The sequence below is a fragment of the Thalassophryne amazonica genome, chromosome 5 (genome assembly GCF_902500255.1).
Source record: "Thalassophryne amazonica chromosome 5, fThaAma1.1, whole genome shotgun sequence".
NCBI lineage: Eukaryota > Metazoa > Chordata > Actinopteri > Batrachoidiformes > Batrachoididae > Thalassophryne > Thalassophryne amazonica.
Window position 1 is genome coordinate 33,840,819 of NC_047107.1, and position 19,116 is coordinate 33,859,934.

The following is a 19,116-nucleotide window of genomic DNA, read 5'->3' on the forward strand; positions in this document are numbered from 1 at the left end:
CTACTCTGGGGATTGTGAAGCCCAGCGTCCACCCACCCCAACGGGCCGCGGGTGTTGGCACTGGGGGGGTGGATAGCTACTGGGGGGGTGGGGACCGTGATCTCTGTGGGGTGGGGTGTTGCCCCGCTCTCACTTGGGCGGTCTCGCGGATTTTGGGTTTGGTGTTTGGAGTGGGGAGGTCGGTTGGGGGGAGGGAGGTGGGAGGGGTTCTGTTGGCTGCGCTGAGGGAGTCTTGGGTGTTGGGAGAGCCTCGTGTGCTTCCTGGCCTGGGGGGTTTGATCTCACCTCTAGTCTGGGGGCCGGGCCCCGCCTTCATATGGCTCGGTGGTAGGGCAGTCACAATTATTACAGTATTCGCCAATCACAATTATTTTTCATATTTGCGATTACCATGAATTATTTATTTTATCCACAAAGCATAAAATGACTCAGAATCTGACGTCATTGTGCTGCAGCCTCACTCACTCTGTTTCACTCTCGTCTTAAGGCAGGACAATAACATGGAGGCTGAGGAGCGATCCGTCCTGCCGTTTGGATAAGACGGCCGATTAAAACAGTGGCCATCTTCTTCAAAGCCGTCTAAAATGCAGAGTTTACCGAAGGAGGTCTGTGTGTGTGTGTGTGTGTGTGTGTGTGTGTGTGTGTGTGTGTGTGTGTGTGTGTGTGTGTGTGTGTGTGTGTGTGTGTGTGTGTGTGTGTGTGTGTGTGTGTGTGTGTGTGTGTGTGTGTGTGTGTGTGTGTGCCGAGTTTACCGAAGAGTAAACGCAGAGTTTACCAAAGGAGGTCTCTCTGTGTGTGTGTGTGTGTGTGTGTGTGTGTGTGTGTGTGTGTGTGTGTGTGTGTGCGCGCGTGTGTGCCGAGTTTACCGAAGAGTAAACGCAGAGTTTACCAAAGGAGGTGTGTGTGTGTGTGTGTGTGTGTGTGTGTGTGTGTGTGTGTGTGTGTGCGTATGCGCGCGCATGCGGAGTCAACAGGCTGCAGACTTCGAGGGAGGATTTTTGAGCCGCTCAAAAATCCTGGCTGCGGACATGCGTGCCTCTGCGGATGATCATGGACGTGTTTGGATGGCGGCCGACTCATACAGGAATGTTACACGGTTATTGTGGTTGTTTGGCGGATGTGGGCCACTTTTGTGCGCATTCCATCCACAAATCCTCCTAAACGCCAGTGGGACAGGGCCCTTAGACTCAAACTTAAAGCAAATCTCTACAACTTGATATCAATTAATTAAAAATATAAAAACCAAGATGATGGGTTGCATAAGTAATCAGCCCCTTTGGTATAATACCTGTAAATAATCAGTTTAATTGCCAGTTTTCTTCAGACAAGTCAGGGGATGGATACATGAATATTTCCAAGTCACTGAATATGTCTTGAACTTTATTTACGAGGTCTATAAGAAAAGTATCTGACCTTATTATTTTTTCAAAAACCATATGGATTTGAATCACATGTGATTGCGTCAGACAAGCTTGAACCCTCGTGCGCATGCGTGAATTTTTCCACGCCTGTCGGTTGCGTCATTCGTCTGTGAGCAGGCTTTGAGTGAGGAGTGGTCCACCCCCTTGGCGGATTTTCATTGTCAGGAAATGGCGGAATGATTTGGGCTTTTTTTCCATCAGAATTTTTTCAGAAACTGTTAGAGGTTGGCAGCTGGAAACCATTTGAAAAATGTATCTGGCTTTCGGTGAAAATTTTACAGGCTTCACAGAGAGTAAGGACTGTTACAACAGCTTTAACGATGTTCGGCGCGCCGCGCTCCATGCCGCCATCGAGAGCCACAAACCACCGGATCATTTCTAAACGGATGGCTCTGTGGAGCCGGGACTGTCGTGTGCCATTTCTCTGGTTATCACAAGAGCTGGACATCAACAATTTTCCGGCAGATTTCACTTTTAACAAGAGATTTTGTCATGGAAAGCCGAGCGGAGGCTTTGCGCGTCACGATGGATTCGCTACTGGAACGAGACAAAACCACCTCCGTTTTGGTCCACAGGACGGCTTTGAGATGGCGCTCAGACAGCTGTCGGTGGTTTTTCCATCAAGTGATTATCCGAGAAATTGTGGATGTGCCTGGACATGCCAGAACATATCACGGCGTTGCTGTGCGCCATGCAGCACCGCCGTGACGCGCGAAGCCTCCGCTCCTCTTTCCATGACAAAAACTCCTGTAACAGTGGAATGTGCCGTTCATTTCCAAACTGGACGCTGTGTTTTATCCGGGACGTCGTCTGTGGCACTCTATGGTAAATCTGTGTCGAGTAGACAGTTCTCAAAAACTGACTGTGCAAGAAGGAGAAGAGTGAGGAAAGCCACCAAGACACCCAGACAACCCAGAAGAAGTTAGAGAAATTGTGCATAGTGCGTGGTTTGCATTTTGTATCCCCAGTTATACAGCTTCATGATGAAGTGGTACAGAGGAGGGTTTTCTTTCACCAAAACATTAAGTCTAGGCTTGCATCTCAGATGTACCTTCTGGCAAATTGTAGCTGAACTTTCAGGTGTTCTTTTGTTCTTTTTAAGAAAACCCTTGGATACTAACCAGTGACCTAAGATGATGAGTGGATGTTTCTGATACTAGGTCTCTTTAGAGAATCCTTGGGTTTGACAAGAATGACTTTGTGTCAAATGGGTGGTTACTGAGGGAACTCAGGTGAGGAGGAGTTTCACTTGCAATGTGAGGAAACAATGGTGATGATATTTTGACCATGTGGTACATTTCTCTGGGCATAATCCAGTGTTGAGTACCCAGTAAGCTCTAGAAGCCCTAGGAGATGCCCATGTTTCACCTGGCTGCAGTAGATAGACTCCTACTTTTCAGAGGTGGGGACGGATCGGTTCTTTCCCTGGGTGGTTGCAATCTAGGAACGAAGACTGTTCTGTAGTGTGGTGGATGCAGCAACACGGAGCATCAGTGCATGCTCCCAGATTTGACCCGATGTTCCAAAAACATTTGTGTCTGGCACTGAAATGTGCCTGCTTTTAGCTCTTTCTGTATATGTTTTGGAACTGTCCATCAATTTTGCAGTGCTTGTTTTGGTTTGAGTGGCAGCAGGGTAATTATAGCTCAGTTTCCCAGCCTACAACAAGCTTCTCTTGTGGGACCCCAGAACATTCACCATCCAGATTATTCCGAGGATTGGCATGCCTGAAAACTTCCAGGTGCTCAGGGGCCATCCTAATGAGTTGTCTGAAACACTTCATCCGCATCCTTTTACCCTGAACTGGCAGCAGTTCTATTCTGAGCCTCTAAGAGTTAGTCCAACCACTCTGAAAATATAGATTAAGTGGTAAAGTGAGCACTGCGCTAGAAGGTGAAGCTCCATCTTCACCACAACAGCCTGCATCACTGGAGATGTCATCTCAATCTACTTGCTAATTACACAGTTTATTTTTGCTGTCACTCATGAGCAATACTCCAAGTTACTATAACTAGATACAGAATTCTACTGAATTTAGCCATCATTACTTCATTTTGAAAGTACTGTACAAAATTGGTTTGGAATTAGAGCTGCAGGTCATGCAGTTTTCCACAAACTCTAGACATCGCTTTATGTCCTCTATGTCGCTTCTTTGAAAGAGGAGAACAGATGTTTAAAAAATGATGAAAAATGTGTCTGTATGTGTCAGTAGGTATTTCCTCATCCACTAACACTTCCTCAGTAATCCAGCAGAGGGCAGAGGAAAACTGAAGTTGGCTGGACTTGACATTCCTTTGTGTTCCTGTCATTACTCAGCCTCTCTGCTCCATCTCAGTTTCTGGAGCCATTCTGCTGAATAACCTAATTCGCATGACCTAAATTTTTGTTAGTAGCAGGCCAAAAAATGCTCATATTTCCATGTCACATGTTCTTATTGGTGGAAAAACATTATCTCCCTGATTTCTCCTGCATGCACTTCTTAATTTATGTGATGACATATGTTACAGGAAGAAAACACAACTACGAAAGGAAGGAGTTGTAGGAAGACTTACTATTAATACAACACTAAATAATGTTTTACTGTTTGGCATTTGCATTTTAAAGCGCTTAATGTGTGTCAACAAAATCCTTTTCCAGTGGTGTCACGTGGACTTACACTTAATGAAAAGTTCATCACTGTGTTCTTAACAAGCATTTGCATTTTACTGTTGTTGGAAATGTCTCCTTATTTCTGATCCTCCCACCACAGGAAACTACAGCTCCTTCATGCAGAAGGAGATCTTTGAACAACCAGAATCTGTGGTCAACACGATGAGAGGAAGGGTCAACTTTGACGACAACACAGGTGATCAGTATTATCAGTGTAATGGAAAATTACCTTGTGAATGAATTATTTTTCTCTCTATCCTATTTTTCATCATCACACTTGAATCTTCATTAACCCTTCTAATTCTAATAACATCTAAAATTGCTCATTTTGCTTGTCTTTTACTTTGTTTTTTTTGTACAACCATTTAACTGCCTTCAGCATTACTAAAAAGGATGAACTTGCAACATGTTAAGTATTTGTTTCCTGTAGAACACTGCGTGATTCAAGCTGATCTTAACTTTAAAATAATGAAATTAGTTTAATTGTTCAGGTTCTCTTGCCTTCCTATGGACATTAAATCAAAAGATGAGAAGTGTCCCGTTCAACTCACACTGCAAAACCAAAATCCGGTTAACACTAATGTTACTGAGTCATTGTTCTGTTCATATCAAAAACCACATTCTGCACAGCTCAGTGAGTTCACCAGCTGACTGTTGCAAGTATATCATGCTCATAATGTTTACAGTAGTGTCACCGAATAATCAGCTAATAAATTATCAAGCTCTCTCAAAATATACCAACTTGTTGGAAAAACTGCAATAAAGGAGCTCTCTAAGTATCAAAATGGTTTCATACAGCAAAACACCATGGCTCGTATCTGCAAAGCAACTCAAAATCCCCTCAAAGAGATCATAACTTAGCCTAAAATTTCCTGGCAAGGAATTTTTTGCCTAAAGCCTGGGTCCCACCAAATAATAAAGGATGAATAATGAGCCACAAAGCATGTTTTCTTTGGTACGAGAGGGTTTCTTCAACTATTGTGGGAGTTTTGTGGCTCTGAGTGGTTCTTAGAAGCATTATCTTAACTTAACGAGGCTCCTCTCTGAGCGTGGCGCTAATTTCAAGAAGTTCAAAATTTAGCAACAACAGCGTGGTGCAGTTTGTGTATGAGTTACTGCAATGACTTAAAGGCATTTGCGTGGCGCTTACGAGTCTGCTAAAAGCCCATTATCCGTGCGCCTGGCAGCTATGCAGGACCTGAGAGACTATTTTTGGCGCGGCTGCCCTCTTGCACACACAATTCCACCTGCTCTGTGTGTGTGTGTGTGTGTGTGTGTGTGTGCATTGCGCACTGATGTAGTGACTCATGACGCTCCAAAGGAGAATTTAGACAGAATGCCAGCTCATGAAAGTGATTTTTCAGTCAATATTGAAGAAACACAACATTAAAATTTGGATGACTGCGTGAAAGTGGATGTGTGTTTAAAGCCGTAGAAGAAATAACTCCTGTGAAGCCGCTCAGAGCAGAGCTGTGCAGCCACACAGAAGGAGAGCACACAAAAGACCAATTTCTAAGACATAACACAAAGCTAAAAGCTGACTTGTAAGCTGCGGAAGAAATTACTTTTTTGAACGTGATCCACAGGTTTATAAAATTAAAGCGGCCACTTCATCGTGTATGCAGAATGACACAGCGTGCAAAAGAGCGATTTTACAGAAATAAACGGACAAACATAAAGTTTAAAGTGGGATCATGGTGGGCGTGTTTAAAGCCAGGGAAACAAATCAAGCTGCGGAGCCAGCGAGGAGCACAGAGGCAGCTGTCCAGGAACCCTTGGTTTGGTTCTAGCTGGGCTGGTGCATTACAAGTGGACAGCAGCCTGGTGCACAGCGCACAACCGCGGGACTGTACTGGAGCGTCTATTTTTGGACTGCATTTAAAAAATGTGACATCTTTAAATGCTGCTGTGAATATGTGAATTGAAAACCCACAGTTTAAAGGGACCAGAGAGGGCTGTAGGTTTGGGCTAAACCCATCATGCCTAAACGTGTGGCAACATTGCGTTATCATGGCGCTATGTGGCTTAGTGTGGCTGATGCGAGCCATTCGAGGCTCTGACAGGTCGGTCGTGGCTCACCTGAGGCTGCTACCTGGCACATAGAGGCACCTTCATAGCGGATACGTGATAGATGAAAACATGGGTTATTCTTGGAATATTTGCTGACACACCCATAAATGGCTCATTATTCATGGCTTATTATTCGGTGGGACCCATGCTTAAGAGTGAGCCAGGAGGTGTCTGAGAGCAACTCTGTGCAAGGAGGAGCCAGAAACCCGTTGCCCTGCCGTTACTAGGTATGACACAGTCCTCTAAGAGCTGTGATTGGTTGTCACAGAAAGGGGAGGAGAAGTAAAAAAACAAATGCGCATCGCCCTCCTAGTCATGAATGGACTGTAAAATCAACAGATCATATAAGCTGAATTGGATTAAGATGTGTAATCGTGAGGATAACTTCATGATAATGAAACCCAGCAAAATTAAATGAATTGTACACAACTTAAAAATGTGGAATATCTATGCATTAAAAGCGTGCGTGCGTGTGTGTGAGTTCAGTTACTAAAGTCATTGTGAGTTCATAATATAATTGTAAATGCGTTGCATACATACATACATGCATTACACAAGAGAATGAAAACACTTATTTCCATTGTGGTCCATTTAAAAATCAAATGACAAAATAGATGTAGTAATAAAAGAAAATAATATTAACAGTGTGTATGTGATAACATGAACCTAAACAATTTATAAATACATTAAGACAGTAAATTAACATAAAATAATTACCTTGTTCAAGCTGGCAGAGTGTTACTGACTCACTGTCATCCTACATATGGAGAATATCTCTCCTTCCTGTCTTTTCTGCCATCTTTGTGGACACCTTTCATCTTACCAGGGGAAAATTCTAAGAAATGTCTAAAATTCAAGGAATTCTAAGTTTTTTTTCTTAGAATAACTTCACAAGGAGCTATTTTTAGCCTTAGGCTGCTTTGTGGATACGGACCCAGATGTATGGAGTATACGAGTAAAATAACTGATGACCAAACAAACAAGCTAATTAAAGGTATCTAGTCAGTCCTTTTCTACTCAAGGACATATTATTTAGTGTTGTTGGTTCTTGTTGAATTTCTGATTTTCTTCTTATATTTGTGGTAGTTGCCACTGAATGAAAGAGCCATTTTTGTTCATGATAAAATTCAGTAAACTGTGTTAAAACAGAGAGAGCTACAAATCCACCAGCAGTTGCTTACTTGAGAACAGCAAGCTATCACTGTATCCTCAGACTGTCACTGTCGTTTAACACGATGAATACCCATTAAAAAGTTACCCAAAAGATGAATATTCAGACACATATGTATGTGATTAGACCATAATATCAGCATGCCGTCTTTGGGGGAGAAGTTTAGTTTACTTACACTTCGAGCCAAACCTAATTGAAACCACGAGTGGTTGCTCACGAGACGCACTTCCTATGTTGATAACCACACTCTCGTCTCTGACTCACTGAGACATGTTTCACACCAGGTGCGTTGCAGTGGCGTGGCGGCTGCAGAGCCTGTTGATTTTAATTTCAGAGGCCATGTGAACAGATTATATATTACATACTGCTCATATGAGAGGAGTGTCCCAAATGTGCTGTCGCTCTTGTGTGACTCATGGGTTTAAAAGACGCTGAAGAGAGTAGATGTGAGACTTATGGGTTTAAAAGACGCTGGAGAGAGATGTGTGACTTATGGGTAGGGGTGAACAATTAACCGCATTGCAGTCGTAACTGCGAATTCGCAGTATTGGCCGAGGTGATTATATAATCAAAAGGTGTGGTTTAAATTAATAAATAAATCATCTTTGTGCACTGCACTGCATGTGTGTTGCCCAGTGTAAAATCTGGATGCCCTCCCCATGGGATGCTGTGGACTGACTGCATATGTGTGTCAGACCCTTGCAGTTTCCTTCTCTGAGATATAACTGGGTATAAACTCATTTTCACGTGAAAACATGTCTGAAAGGTGTTCCTTACATGAACAGTGGACCACCGGAGAACTTTAATGATCCTAAAGGCTCCATTTGCTTGTTTCTTTTCTGACAACTCAGATTGTTGAAATGCTACGAGCTCTGGCACTAGGAAATAAGTAGTGGGTGGGGTTAAACAGGCAGAAACACTAACAGACTGTCATAGAATGGAATACTACAAATGAGAAAACAGACTCTTGTATTTCAACGTGGCTTGTTTTTATTTTCTGATGATATATCACAGACATTTATAATTTAGTACAGTACATTATTTACATAACACAACTCCTTTAATGATATTAACTACAACCAGCCAATAGAAACCTTTTGGCATTACAGTTTCAGATTTGCTGCCTTGGCCATTTTATGTGCAGTTTATTTTCTCTTTATGCAAACATAAAAGTATCCACATGGAAACTTTGAACATACAAAACTCGGTTGTCAGTAATTGTTCCAATATAAAATTGTTTCTCAGCCATGTCATAGATGTCTTTGTTGTTCTTTGCTAATGAGGTGGAAAGTAATTGTGCAGGATGATGGATTGGTGCCTTGGTTTGCAGTGACTCTTGGTGGACTAAAGGACCACATTAAAGAGATCCAGAGGTGTCGAAGACTTATTCTTATTGCTTGCGGCACCAGTTACCATGCTGGAGTAGCGGTAAGTTTTCACAGACCAAACGTTTTTTCCTCCTGGACACTATGGAAATATGTCTGTGTTGCCATCCACATTAAAGACCATCTGCAGAAGGCCAATACTGAAATGTGATGGCTGCCTTGTGGGCACAGGTGTGAGATTTTGTTCTGGCACAGTCTTTGCTCTTTGTTAAAATAAGCTTGCTTCATACGGTGAAGCTGATCAGTGCCGTTTCTTTCACAGACCCGCCAGGTTCTCGAGGAGCTAACCGAGCTGCCTGTCATGGTGGAGCTATCCAGTGACTTCCTGGACAGGAACACGCCCGTCTTCAGAGATGATGTCTGCTTCTTTATCAGCCAGTCAGGTGGGGGAGGAGCTACTGTTTGTCTTTGAACAAGTGCCACTTCCCGTTTGTTCCTTCCTTTCCATGCTAAGGAGCCACTCTGGTTCCAGCTGATTTATTTTCCCTTGCGCTCTGAGTGTTATTGAGTAAATGCGACACAGTTCTGCTGTACACTTGAGTTTGCCTAAACTCCTGTCTTGCAGACTTGCGAATATATTTTCTGTGTGTGTGACACATTGTATTTAATGGCTGACGTATGTGTTAATTGATGCATATGGTGCGACACGTGGTGTTTCTTCTGAGCTGTTTAAGATGAGATCTTTACAGTGCACATTGTTTCATAGCAAACAAATAAATCACCATCATTTGATTGTCGGAACTGTTAAATTGCATAAACCGTGTAATTATTTCCATTCCTGCTAATTGTCTAGGGGAGACAGCTGACAGCCTCATGGCCTTGCGCTACTGTAAGGAGAGAGGAGCTCTGACTGTTGGCATCACCAACACCGTGGGCAGCTCTATATCCAGGGAGACGGACTGTGGAGTCCACATCAATGCTGGGCCTGAAATTGGAGTAGCCAGCACCAAGGTGAGCAACAGGAGTTCCAGCTCTGAATTGAGTCCACTGTGCTTTTTAAAACAAGTACGAACACATTTTAAACCACACACAGGGTCATCAACATTGTTTGATTAGAAACACATGCAGTAGTTTGGGGTTAAGTCTTCAAACATGGGAACTGTTTCTGACACCCATTAAAATAAATAAATATTTGTCCAGCGTCAGTATCCAATCTGAAGGAGAATTTCTCCTCCTGTCAGTCTTCAGTGTCTTAGTAGGTCAGTCAGATAGCTTAATTCTAAGTTAGATGCAAGTTTTATTTATCTTTCCATATAGTAATCTTTGGAAGTGTAGGGGTACGTCCAATAAAAATGTGATAAACAGTGGAGCCCGACCGATGTAGATTTTGGGGTGGCTAATACAATACTGATATTGGAGAGTAAAGAAATTTGCAATTACAATATATTGGCCAATAAATACATTTTTAAAAAATGGGAACAGTTTCTTTTATTTTATTGTCAAACCCCTATGACAAATAAATGTAATTGAGGCTTAATATTTTACAATTTACACATGAACTTTATTCTAAATAACCAACAACCAACCATGGCAACATGGTGGCTTTGTGGCGAGCACTGATGCCTCACAGCAAGAAGGTCCTGGGGTTACTTCAAATCAAAATCAAATTTATTAATTTATGTAGCGCCAAATCACGACTAGTCACCTCAAGATGCTTCACAAACATTTAAAAGGCAGAATAAAATGAATTAAGATTAAAAACACAAAAATTTAAAACATAAATAAGTAAAAGAAATAAAATAAAAATTTCCTCCCACTTCCAAAGACATGCTGATTAGGTGAATTAGAAACTTTAAACTGACCGTGAATGTGTTTCTGTCTATATATGTGGCCTTGTTATAGACTGGTGACATTTCCAGGGGGTACCCCGCCTTTTGCCCTGTGACCATTGGGATGAGCTCCGGCTTCCTCTTGACCCTTAATTGGAATAAGTGATATAACAAGTTAATGAATGAATGAACAACCTCCAAAATATGTCATGCTACCGTCATTTAGATTGACAGTTGCCACATCACTTAGCTCAGTATTTGCATTAAATAGACTTCTTGTGTATTTTTAGACCAGCTGGTGGCATAGCAATGACTTTTCTGTTGTTATAAAATTACCACTCAAATTGGAAATAAGTGGCAGCTGATTTCTTTCCCTTTGTGTTTTGTAACTAGTGGGACCAAGGGGTGATGGGGGTCCCAGTCATGCTCGACAGCATTGTAGACTATGCTGTTGGAGTGCCCTCTGTTGGAAAACTACATAACGACACCCTTTCTAACAGCTAATGTGTTCCTCTGCACTGTTTATTTGGTAAAAATAAAAGTTTTCAGAACAGCAAAAAAAACCTCATTGCTAAAATACCCTTTGCCATATGAGCATTGTATTCTTTGTAATTTGCAGTTGTTTAATTGGTATCCCAGTGCAAACACACACACACACACACATATATATATATATATATATATATATATATATATATATATATATATATATATATATATATATATATATAAATTAAATATACGTTTGTTGTTTACATTAATGATTAAGATCCTGTTGAAAAGAGTGGAAGTTACCTTTGACCGCTTATGATGCGCGTGCACGCTGATGCCCATGAGATGTCTTATAAATCACTCCAGAGGTGTTATCAGGTTACAAAAAAACGTGTTTTCAGTTTTATAAGTGTTTATTTCTAACTAGCTTTTAAATAACATGAGAAAGATGTCAGATTTACACAGACCCAAAGTGGTTTCAGAACAGATTCTGCCATGTTGAATTAGCAGCCAGACAGACACCAGGCAGTGGCGTCATGGTGTCTCTCTGCTCTAACTGGCTGTTACCCCCCCCCAAAAAAAACAAAAAAAAAACCAAACAGATTTGCTTGATTCAAAGTATAACAAAAAATAGGAAACACAATGTGACCTCTTAAAATAGGTCAAAGTTAGCCATCTTTGAACGTGTCCAAAGAATGTTCCCTGTGAATTTGAAGACCCTGGCAGTAATGGGACTGGACCTTTTTAAAATCATTATTTATCCAGAAAAGCTAACAGTCCCGGTAAGTCTTTGGTCTTATTATATCATGTTTTTAACAGTTTGTTGTCAGTTGACGTTATTCAAGTTATTTCACACGAATCAAAATCTGTCTTTGAGATTAATTTACTTCAAACTGTCTCCATGCAAACATGATGTGTTAGCCTATTAAATCTGCATATTATGGTTTATTGTGTTACATGGGTGTGCAATATTCATGTGGAGGAAAATATGACATTTAAAATGCTCTAAAATTAAATGTTGGCATTAAAAATGTTTATGCATCATTTTGCATGACGCATAAATTTCTCAAATTTATTACTTTTCATAAAGTGAAGAAAAAGGAATATTTGACTCTTTGAAAACATCTACAACTCAAACATTTATTGTATAAACTGAAGAATGCTTGAAAATTTATCTTTCCTGTGAATCACGTAACTAATATTTAGTGGTATATCCACTCTTTCTGAGAACTGCTTCACATCTGTGTTGCATTGAGTCGACTAACGTCTGCCACCTGTGAACAGGTATTCCAGCCCAGGACGATTGGACTACATTCCACAATGCCTCTGCATTTCTTGGTTTTGCCTCAGAAACATCATTTTTGATGGCACCCCACAAGTTTTCTTTTGGATTAAAGTCTTTGTATTGGGCTGGCCACTCCATAACATTAATCTTGTTGGTCTGGAACCAAGATGCTGCTTACTTGCTGGTGTGTTTGGGGTCGTTGTTTTGTTGAAACACCCATTTCAATGGTATTTCCTCTTCGGCATAAGGCAAGGTCACCTCTTCAAGTACTTTGACATATTCAAACTGATTCATGATCCCAGGAAAATGGTTAATGGACTGCATTTATATAGCGCTTTTCCATCTACATCAGAAGCTCAAAGCACTTTAAAATGATGCCTAGCATTCACCCATTCACACAAACACAATCGTACACTGATGTCAGGGTGCTGCCATGCAAGGTGCTCACTACACACCAGGAGGCTCTAGAGGATTAAGGACTTTGCCTAAGGGCCCTTAGTGATTTTCCTGTCTGGCTGGGTTTTGAATAGAGGATCTTCTGGTCTGAAGCCCAATGCTTAACCACTAGACCACAACCTCCCCGGTGATAGTATGTGATAAATAGTCTGAGAAACATCTCCATATCATGATGCTTGCTCCACCATGCTTGACTGTCTTCACAGTGTACTGTGGCTTGAATTCAGTTTTGGGGGGTTGTCTGACAAACTGCAGCCCCTAAACCCAAAAAGAACAATCTTGTTTTCACCAATCCACAAAATGTTGCACCATTTCTCTTTACACCAGTCAATGTGTTTGTCAGATTGTAACCTCTTCAGCACTTTTGCGGGGGGCGCTTCTTGTCCATAGCTTGGCTTCATATAGGTGTGTTCTAATTGTTACAGTGCTCACAGGTAACTTTAGACCAGTGGTGTCCAAAGTATTCCAGAAAGGGCCGAGAGGGTGATTGACATCACTTTGAGCAGGTGGGATGAGTTCGTCAGTGAATTCACCTGCTGGAGTCAGTGGCTGCAAAGAAAACCTGCACCCTCTTGGCCCTTTCTGGAATACAGTAGTGTTCAGAATAATAGTAGTGCTATGTGACTAAAAAGATTAATCCAGGTTTTGAGTATATTTCTTATTGTTACATGGGAAACAAGGTACCAGTAGATTCAGTAGATTCTCACAAATCCAACAAGACCAAGCATTCATGATATGCACACTCTTAAGGCACATCTTCACATCTGCAAGGTATTAATTTTGTTGGTTTAGAACCAAGATTTTGCTTGTTTACATGTGTGCTTGGGGTCATTGTCTTGTTGAAACACCCATTTCAAGGGCATGTCCTCTTCAGCATAAGGCAACATGACCTCTTCAAGTATTTTGACATATCCAAACTGATCCATGATACCTGGTATGTGATATATAGGCCCAACACCATAGTAGGAGAAACATGCCCATATCATGATGCTTGCACCACCATGCTTCACTGTCTTCACTGTGAACTGTGGCTTGAATTCAGAGTTTGGGGTCGTCTCACAAACTGTCTGCGGCCCTTGGACCCAAAAAGAACAATTTTACTCTCATCAGTCCACAAAATATTCCTTTCCTCCATTTCTCTTTAGGCCAGTTGATGTGTTCTTTGGCAAATTGTAACCTCTTCTGCACGTCTTTTATTTAACAGAGGGACTTTGCGGGGGATTCTTGCAAATACATTAGCTTCACACAGGCGTCTTCTGTCACAGCACTTACAGGTAACTCCAGACTGTTTGATCATCCTGGAGCTGATCAATGGGTGAGCCTTTGCCATTCTGCTTATTCTATCCATTTTAATTGTTGTTTTCTTCCATGCGTCTTTTTTTTTTTTTTGTCCATTTTAAAGCATTGGAGATCATTGTAGATGAACAGCCTATAATTTTTTTGCACCTGCGTATACGTTTTCCCCTCTCCAATCAACTTTTTAATCAAACTACGCTGTTCTTCTGAACAATGTCTTGAACATCCCATTTTCCTCAGGCTTTCAAAGAGAAAAGCATGTTCAGCAGGTGCTGGCTTCATACCTAAATAGGGGACACCCGATTCACACCTGTTTGTTCCACAAAATTGACGAACTCACTGACTGAATGCCACACTACTATTATTGTGAACACCCCCTTTTCTACTTTTTTTTTTTTTTTTTTACTAATAGCCCAATTTCATAGCCTTAAGAGTGTGCATATCATGAATGCTTGGTCTTGTTGGATTTGTGAGACTCTTCTGAATCTACTGGTACCTTGTTTCCCATGTAACAATAAGAAATATACTCAAAACCTGGATTAATCTTTTTAGTCACATAGCACTACAATTATTCTGAACACTACTGTACTTTGGACACCACTGCTTTAGACCTTCTTTGATCACCCTGGAGCTGATCATTGTCTGAGTCTTTGCCATTCTGGCTATTCTTCGATTCATTTGAATGGTGGTTTTCCATTTTCTTCTGTGTCTTTCTTGTTTTGGTTGCCATTTTAATGCATTTGAGATCATTTTAGCTGAGCAGCCTCTCACTTTCTGCACTTCTTGTATGCCTTCTCCCATCAACTTTTTAATCAGAGTACACTGTTCTTCTGAATGATGTCTGGAGCACCCCTTTTTACTCACATTTTCAGAGAGAAATGCACGGGTCACAAAGAAAAATGCAAACACTCCTATTTTTATTTATTTATTTATTTATTTTTGAACAGCCTAATATTCCTTTTCTTCACTTTCTGTAAAATTTCATACATTTTTCTTCATGTTTTGATTTGGAATAGAATGTGCAGTGTTCCCAAATGCATTTATGTACTCGGAGTTTGAGCTTTACTCACTTTTTAAAACAAATTGCTATTATTTTGAACACAACTGCATTTATATCTGACTTTCCCAGAACTAAAAGCACTAAAAAAGATAAACTGCAATAATGAAAGAATAAATGCCAACAATAAAATGTACCCCCCCAAGAATGCACAGGAATCGCAAATTAAGGACTGATAATACAGGAAAAAGGCGCAACCTATACTCCAGTTTCACTTGTTCTCCAGTGGGACTTGTTTTGGTTTTTGTTTTTTTTTTCCTCTTCAAGAGGCATGCTTTGGCAGGTGCAACTTACACTACAGTACGGTTTAAATATCAAAAAAATACAGTAATTCTACCTTCTATACCATTATACTATAGTTGGCAAGTAACATCACACCATGAGTAAATCTATATTGTTGGTGAATTTACTGAATGACACTGAGGTTGATGCAACTGTACATCTTGCATCATCTCATAAATCTACTCAACACACCCCAAATCTGAATGCAAGCCCGATGAAATGCTTATTGTGAGTTTTGGCCACAGATCTTGGAAGTTGACATATTTCCTCTGGGAGGAAATACGTGACGGGAGGGAGGAAATAACCTCATGGTAGGTTGAGCCTGACGATCTCGTCTCTGTTCTTTTAAAGTCACTGCCATCGTTGATACTAACTGCTTGTGCTGGTTGGAGCTTGGATTGGAGCAGAAGCATTGTGCAGCTTCAGTCCCAGCTCGTCCCTGCCTGGCCCAGCCCCTCGGTTTGGCCCTAGGTCACGCCGCTCAGATGCCATTATTTACTGCTCAGCTGGCTGAGGTGCATAGCCACATGTTGCACCACCTAACTCATCAAATCACACCAGAAATGTATCATATTCGAGGTTTTAACAGTCTCCAGATGAGGGTGTTTTCTCCTTTTTAAAATAGTTTTATGCTAATATTTGGTTAATCAGAAGTGGGTGACACTCCTCCTTCCCCGTCCCTTTTGTCATTTTCTTTTTTCTTTCTTTTAGTGTGTAATCATTTCTGCTTGAGAAATGCTTCTTTATTTCATTGAAAAGAGTAAAGGCATTATTTTGGTCTACTATAAATGCGTTTTATTTTGCACTAAAACGAAGTGACACGAGCAGAGAAAAGCCCCACAGTTTGCTGTGTGAATTAAATATGTTGCCACATCTGAGTCGACACCATAGACTATCTCAGGGACTATGGTTAGTTGTGTGTCAAAATTTTACAGCTATTTTCTTGGCCCTGAGATACTGGTATTTCTGAGTCCACAGGGCCGCGTGAAAGCGCTTGGCTTAACTGGAACATTAATGAAGTCTCCCCAATGGGCATGGAACGCCTCCAGATTTGCTGAGGTGCAGGAACATAAAGCGAGTGGGGCGGCGATCACAAGCACTCAGGTTGTGAGGCTGTGACATTTTCACAGCTGTGGCTGTGCTCGCTCACGTGATGTTGAGTGCTCAGTTTTCCAAGTGTGAGCACCAGTTTGAGATTTTAGTGCTGTTTGGCGAGTCCGAAAAGCAGCCTTTGCGTTCAGTTCTCATCTGGTGTGCATTATTTGCTGGAGACAAAATTGAATTTTTAGAAGCGGAGGGCAAGAAACGCAGGCTCCTCAGTGAACTGTAGTCAAAGAAATGTTCAAATTTGTCATCATTACATTTGACTTTGTTGTTCTACAGGCCTACACCAGCCAATTTGTGGCTCTGATCATGTTTGCTCTGTTGATGTGCGACGACAGGATTTCCATGCAGCCCAGACGCCGTGAGATAATCCAGGGCCTGAGAGTGCTCCCAGGTAAATACAGCTTGGCAGACGGACAAGTGTTCCACTTCAGCCATTGAAATCCTGATCACAATGTATAGGGGTGGGGAGTGGGTAAGAGGAAAAAAATCACCTTTCAGAGCAACTATGTCTGATTTTTGTTTGTTGAAACAATCCAGTGAGGAGGATCACACAGGGAATAGGGAGTGTAGGGAGGACAAGCTGTTGGCTGTCTGCCTTTGCGTGCTTCTCTGGATCTAAAGCATGTGATGGCAAATCCTTAACGGTAAACTAATGAGATATGTCTGGTTTCACGCCTCCTGTCTGTCCAACATCACGTGCCGGTTTATTCACTGCTTGGCACTAGCAGGATGTTTACACCATACAGAACTGAGAACTGATGTCTGCATGAGAATAAACACCTTTAGAAAGGCTCCAATGTTTCTGCTCTATATCACTAAAGAAATAAATAAAAAAAACATTTTGTTCCCCCCTTTGATACCTGTTTCCTTTAGATCTGATAAAAGAGGTTCTTAGTTTGGATGATGAGATCCAGAAGTTGGCAACAGAGCTGTACCAACAGAAGAGTGTGCTGATCATGGGCAGAGGCTACCATTACGCCACCTGCTTGGAGGGAGCACTGGTGAGTAAGAAGACCTTCCTCCTGCACCTTTATAGCTCAAGAGTTCAAAGAACAAACCCTAAAAGCATTTGGCAAGACATCTGAACATTAGTAATGAGACACATTTCTTTCATCCTTTAAAATTATGCCAGAAATAAAGTAGCAGTTTTTCCATTGCAGGGAAAGCACACCACTAGTGGCAGGTTGCAGAATCAACTTCTCACACTGTATCCCTGAAGCAAGCCAGCTAATTATTTTGCACCTCTTTCTTCATGACTAGAAAATTAAGGAGATCACCTACATGCATTCAGAGGGCATCCTGGCCGGGGAACTGAAACATGGTCCACTGGCTCTGGTGGATAAACTCATGCCAGTTATTATGATCATCATGAGAGATCACACCTACACCAAATGTCAGAACGCCTTGCAGCAAGTTGCTGCCCGCCAGGTAAGAAAAAGATGATTTATGTTAGCATATAAATGTCATGATATCAACAGGTGAGTGGTAGAAATGGTGATTAACAAATGCTAAATGTTTTAAAAATGTGAAAGAGGTGTGTTTGATTCAAGAGTGTATATTTTTCAAAGATAAATATGAAAATGTTCTTGTTTTGCATTCTCAATATAAAACAGTTTTTACTTCAAAGATGCTCAAGTGACCTGTGGTTCATTGAGGAAATTGTACACCTTACCTTTGGTTTGGAGGTTGATAATTGTAGAAAGAAGAGCTCATTGAGGGACATATTAATCCAGAAAAAAGCATAATCCAGAGAAATTGCATAAAGACGCGACAGAGAACTTTAAAACTGTTACTTTTTACACTGCTCTTTATCAGTGGGAAAATGATCAAAATGTTTCCCCCGGAGATCTTCTTTTGACGGCTCGTGCAATCATATGCACAGCAATGAAACTCCATGTTAGTATAATTTGTGTAGACAAACATAAATAAAGCGAAAGAGCACACCTGCTAAACATAAGGTTCAATCATTTGTGTGCATGCAATGTGGAAGTTGCCATCCAGTATGGCTGCATACGCACATATCATGTGCAAAAGGGTTTCTATAAAAAGGTAGATAATGAACAGCTTATGATTTGTCTGTTTAAAAAAAAAAAAAAAAAAAAAAAATCAGAACATATTTTTTTCCTTTAATTCCTGCATTTAAATTGGACATCAGAAATACCAACTTAGTATTAATGACTTCCGACATTCAGTCAAACACAATGTAACAGTTTGTTATGCCTATGGTGTTTTTTTACATGCAGATGTTTGCTTAAAGGAAGTATCTCCATTTTTGGTTAAAGATGGGGCTGGGCCCACTTGTGTGCGCACACACACACACACACACACACACACACACACACACACACACACATATATATATATATATATACGAGGTCTATTAGAAAAGTATCCGACCTTATTCTTTTTTTCAAAAACCATATGGATTTGAATCACGTGTGATTACATCAGACATGCTTGAACCCTCATGGGCATGCAAGAGTTTTTTCACGCCTGTCGGTTACGTCATTCGCCTGTGGGCAGTCTTTGAGTGAGGAGTCGTCCACCCTCTCGTCAATTTTTTTTCATTGTTTAGGAATGGCTCAGAGACTGCTGCTTTGTTTGATCAAAATTTTTTCAAAACTGTAAGGCACAACTGAGTGGACACCATTCGATAAATTCAGCTGGTTTTCGGTA

General features: G+C 41.1%; 1 protein-coding gene across 1 annotated transcript in view; it reads left to right on the forward strand.

Moving 5' to 3' along the window:
• LOC117510295 (glutamine--fructose-6-phosphate aminotransferase [isomerizing] 1-like) overlaps positions 1–19,116 on the forward strand; it is a 43,600-nt gene that overhangs the window by 19,801 nt on the left and 4,683 nt on the right. The window contains 7 exon segments of the mRNA XM_034169947.1: positions 4,171–4,266; positions 8,642–8,739; positions 8,959–9,079; positions 9,490–9,647; positions 16,717–16,831; positions 17,314–17,441; positions 17,701–17,868. Of these exon segments, the coding sequence (XP_034025838.1) occupies positions 4,171–4,266; positions 8,642–8,739; positions 8,959–9,079; positions 9,490–9,647; positions 16,717–16,831; positions 17,314–17,441; positions 17,701–17,868 (884 nt within the window).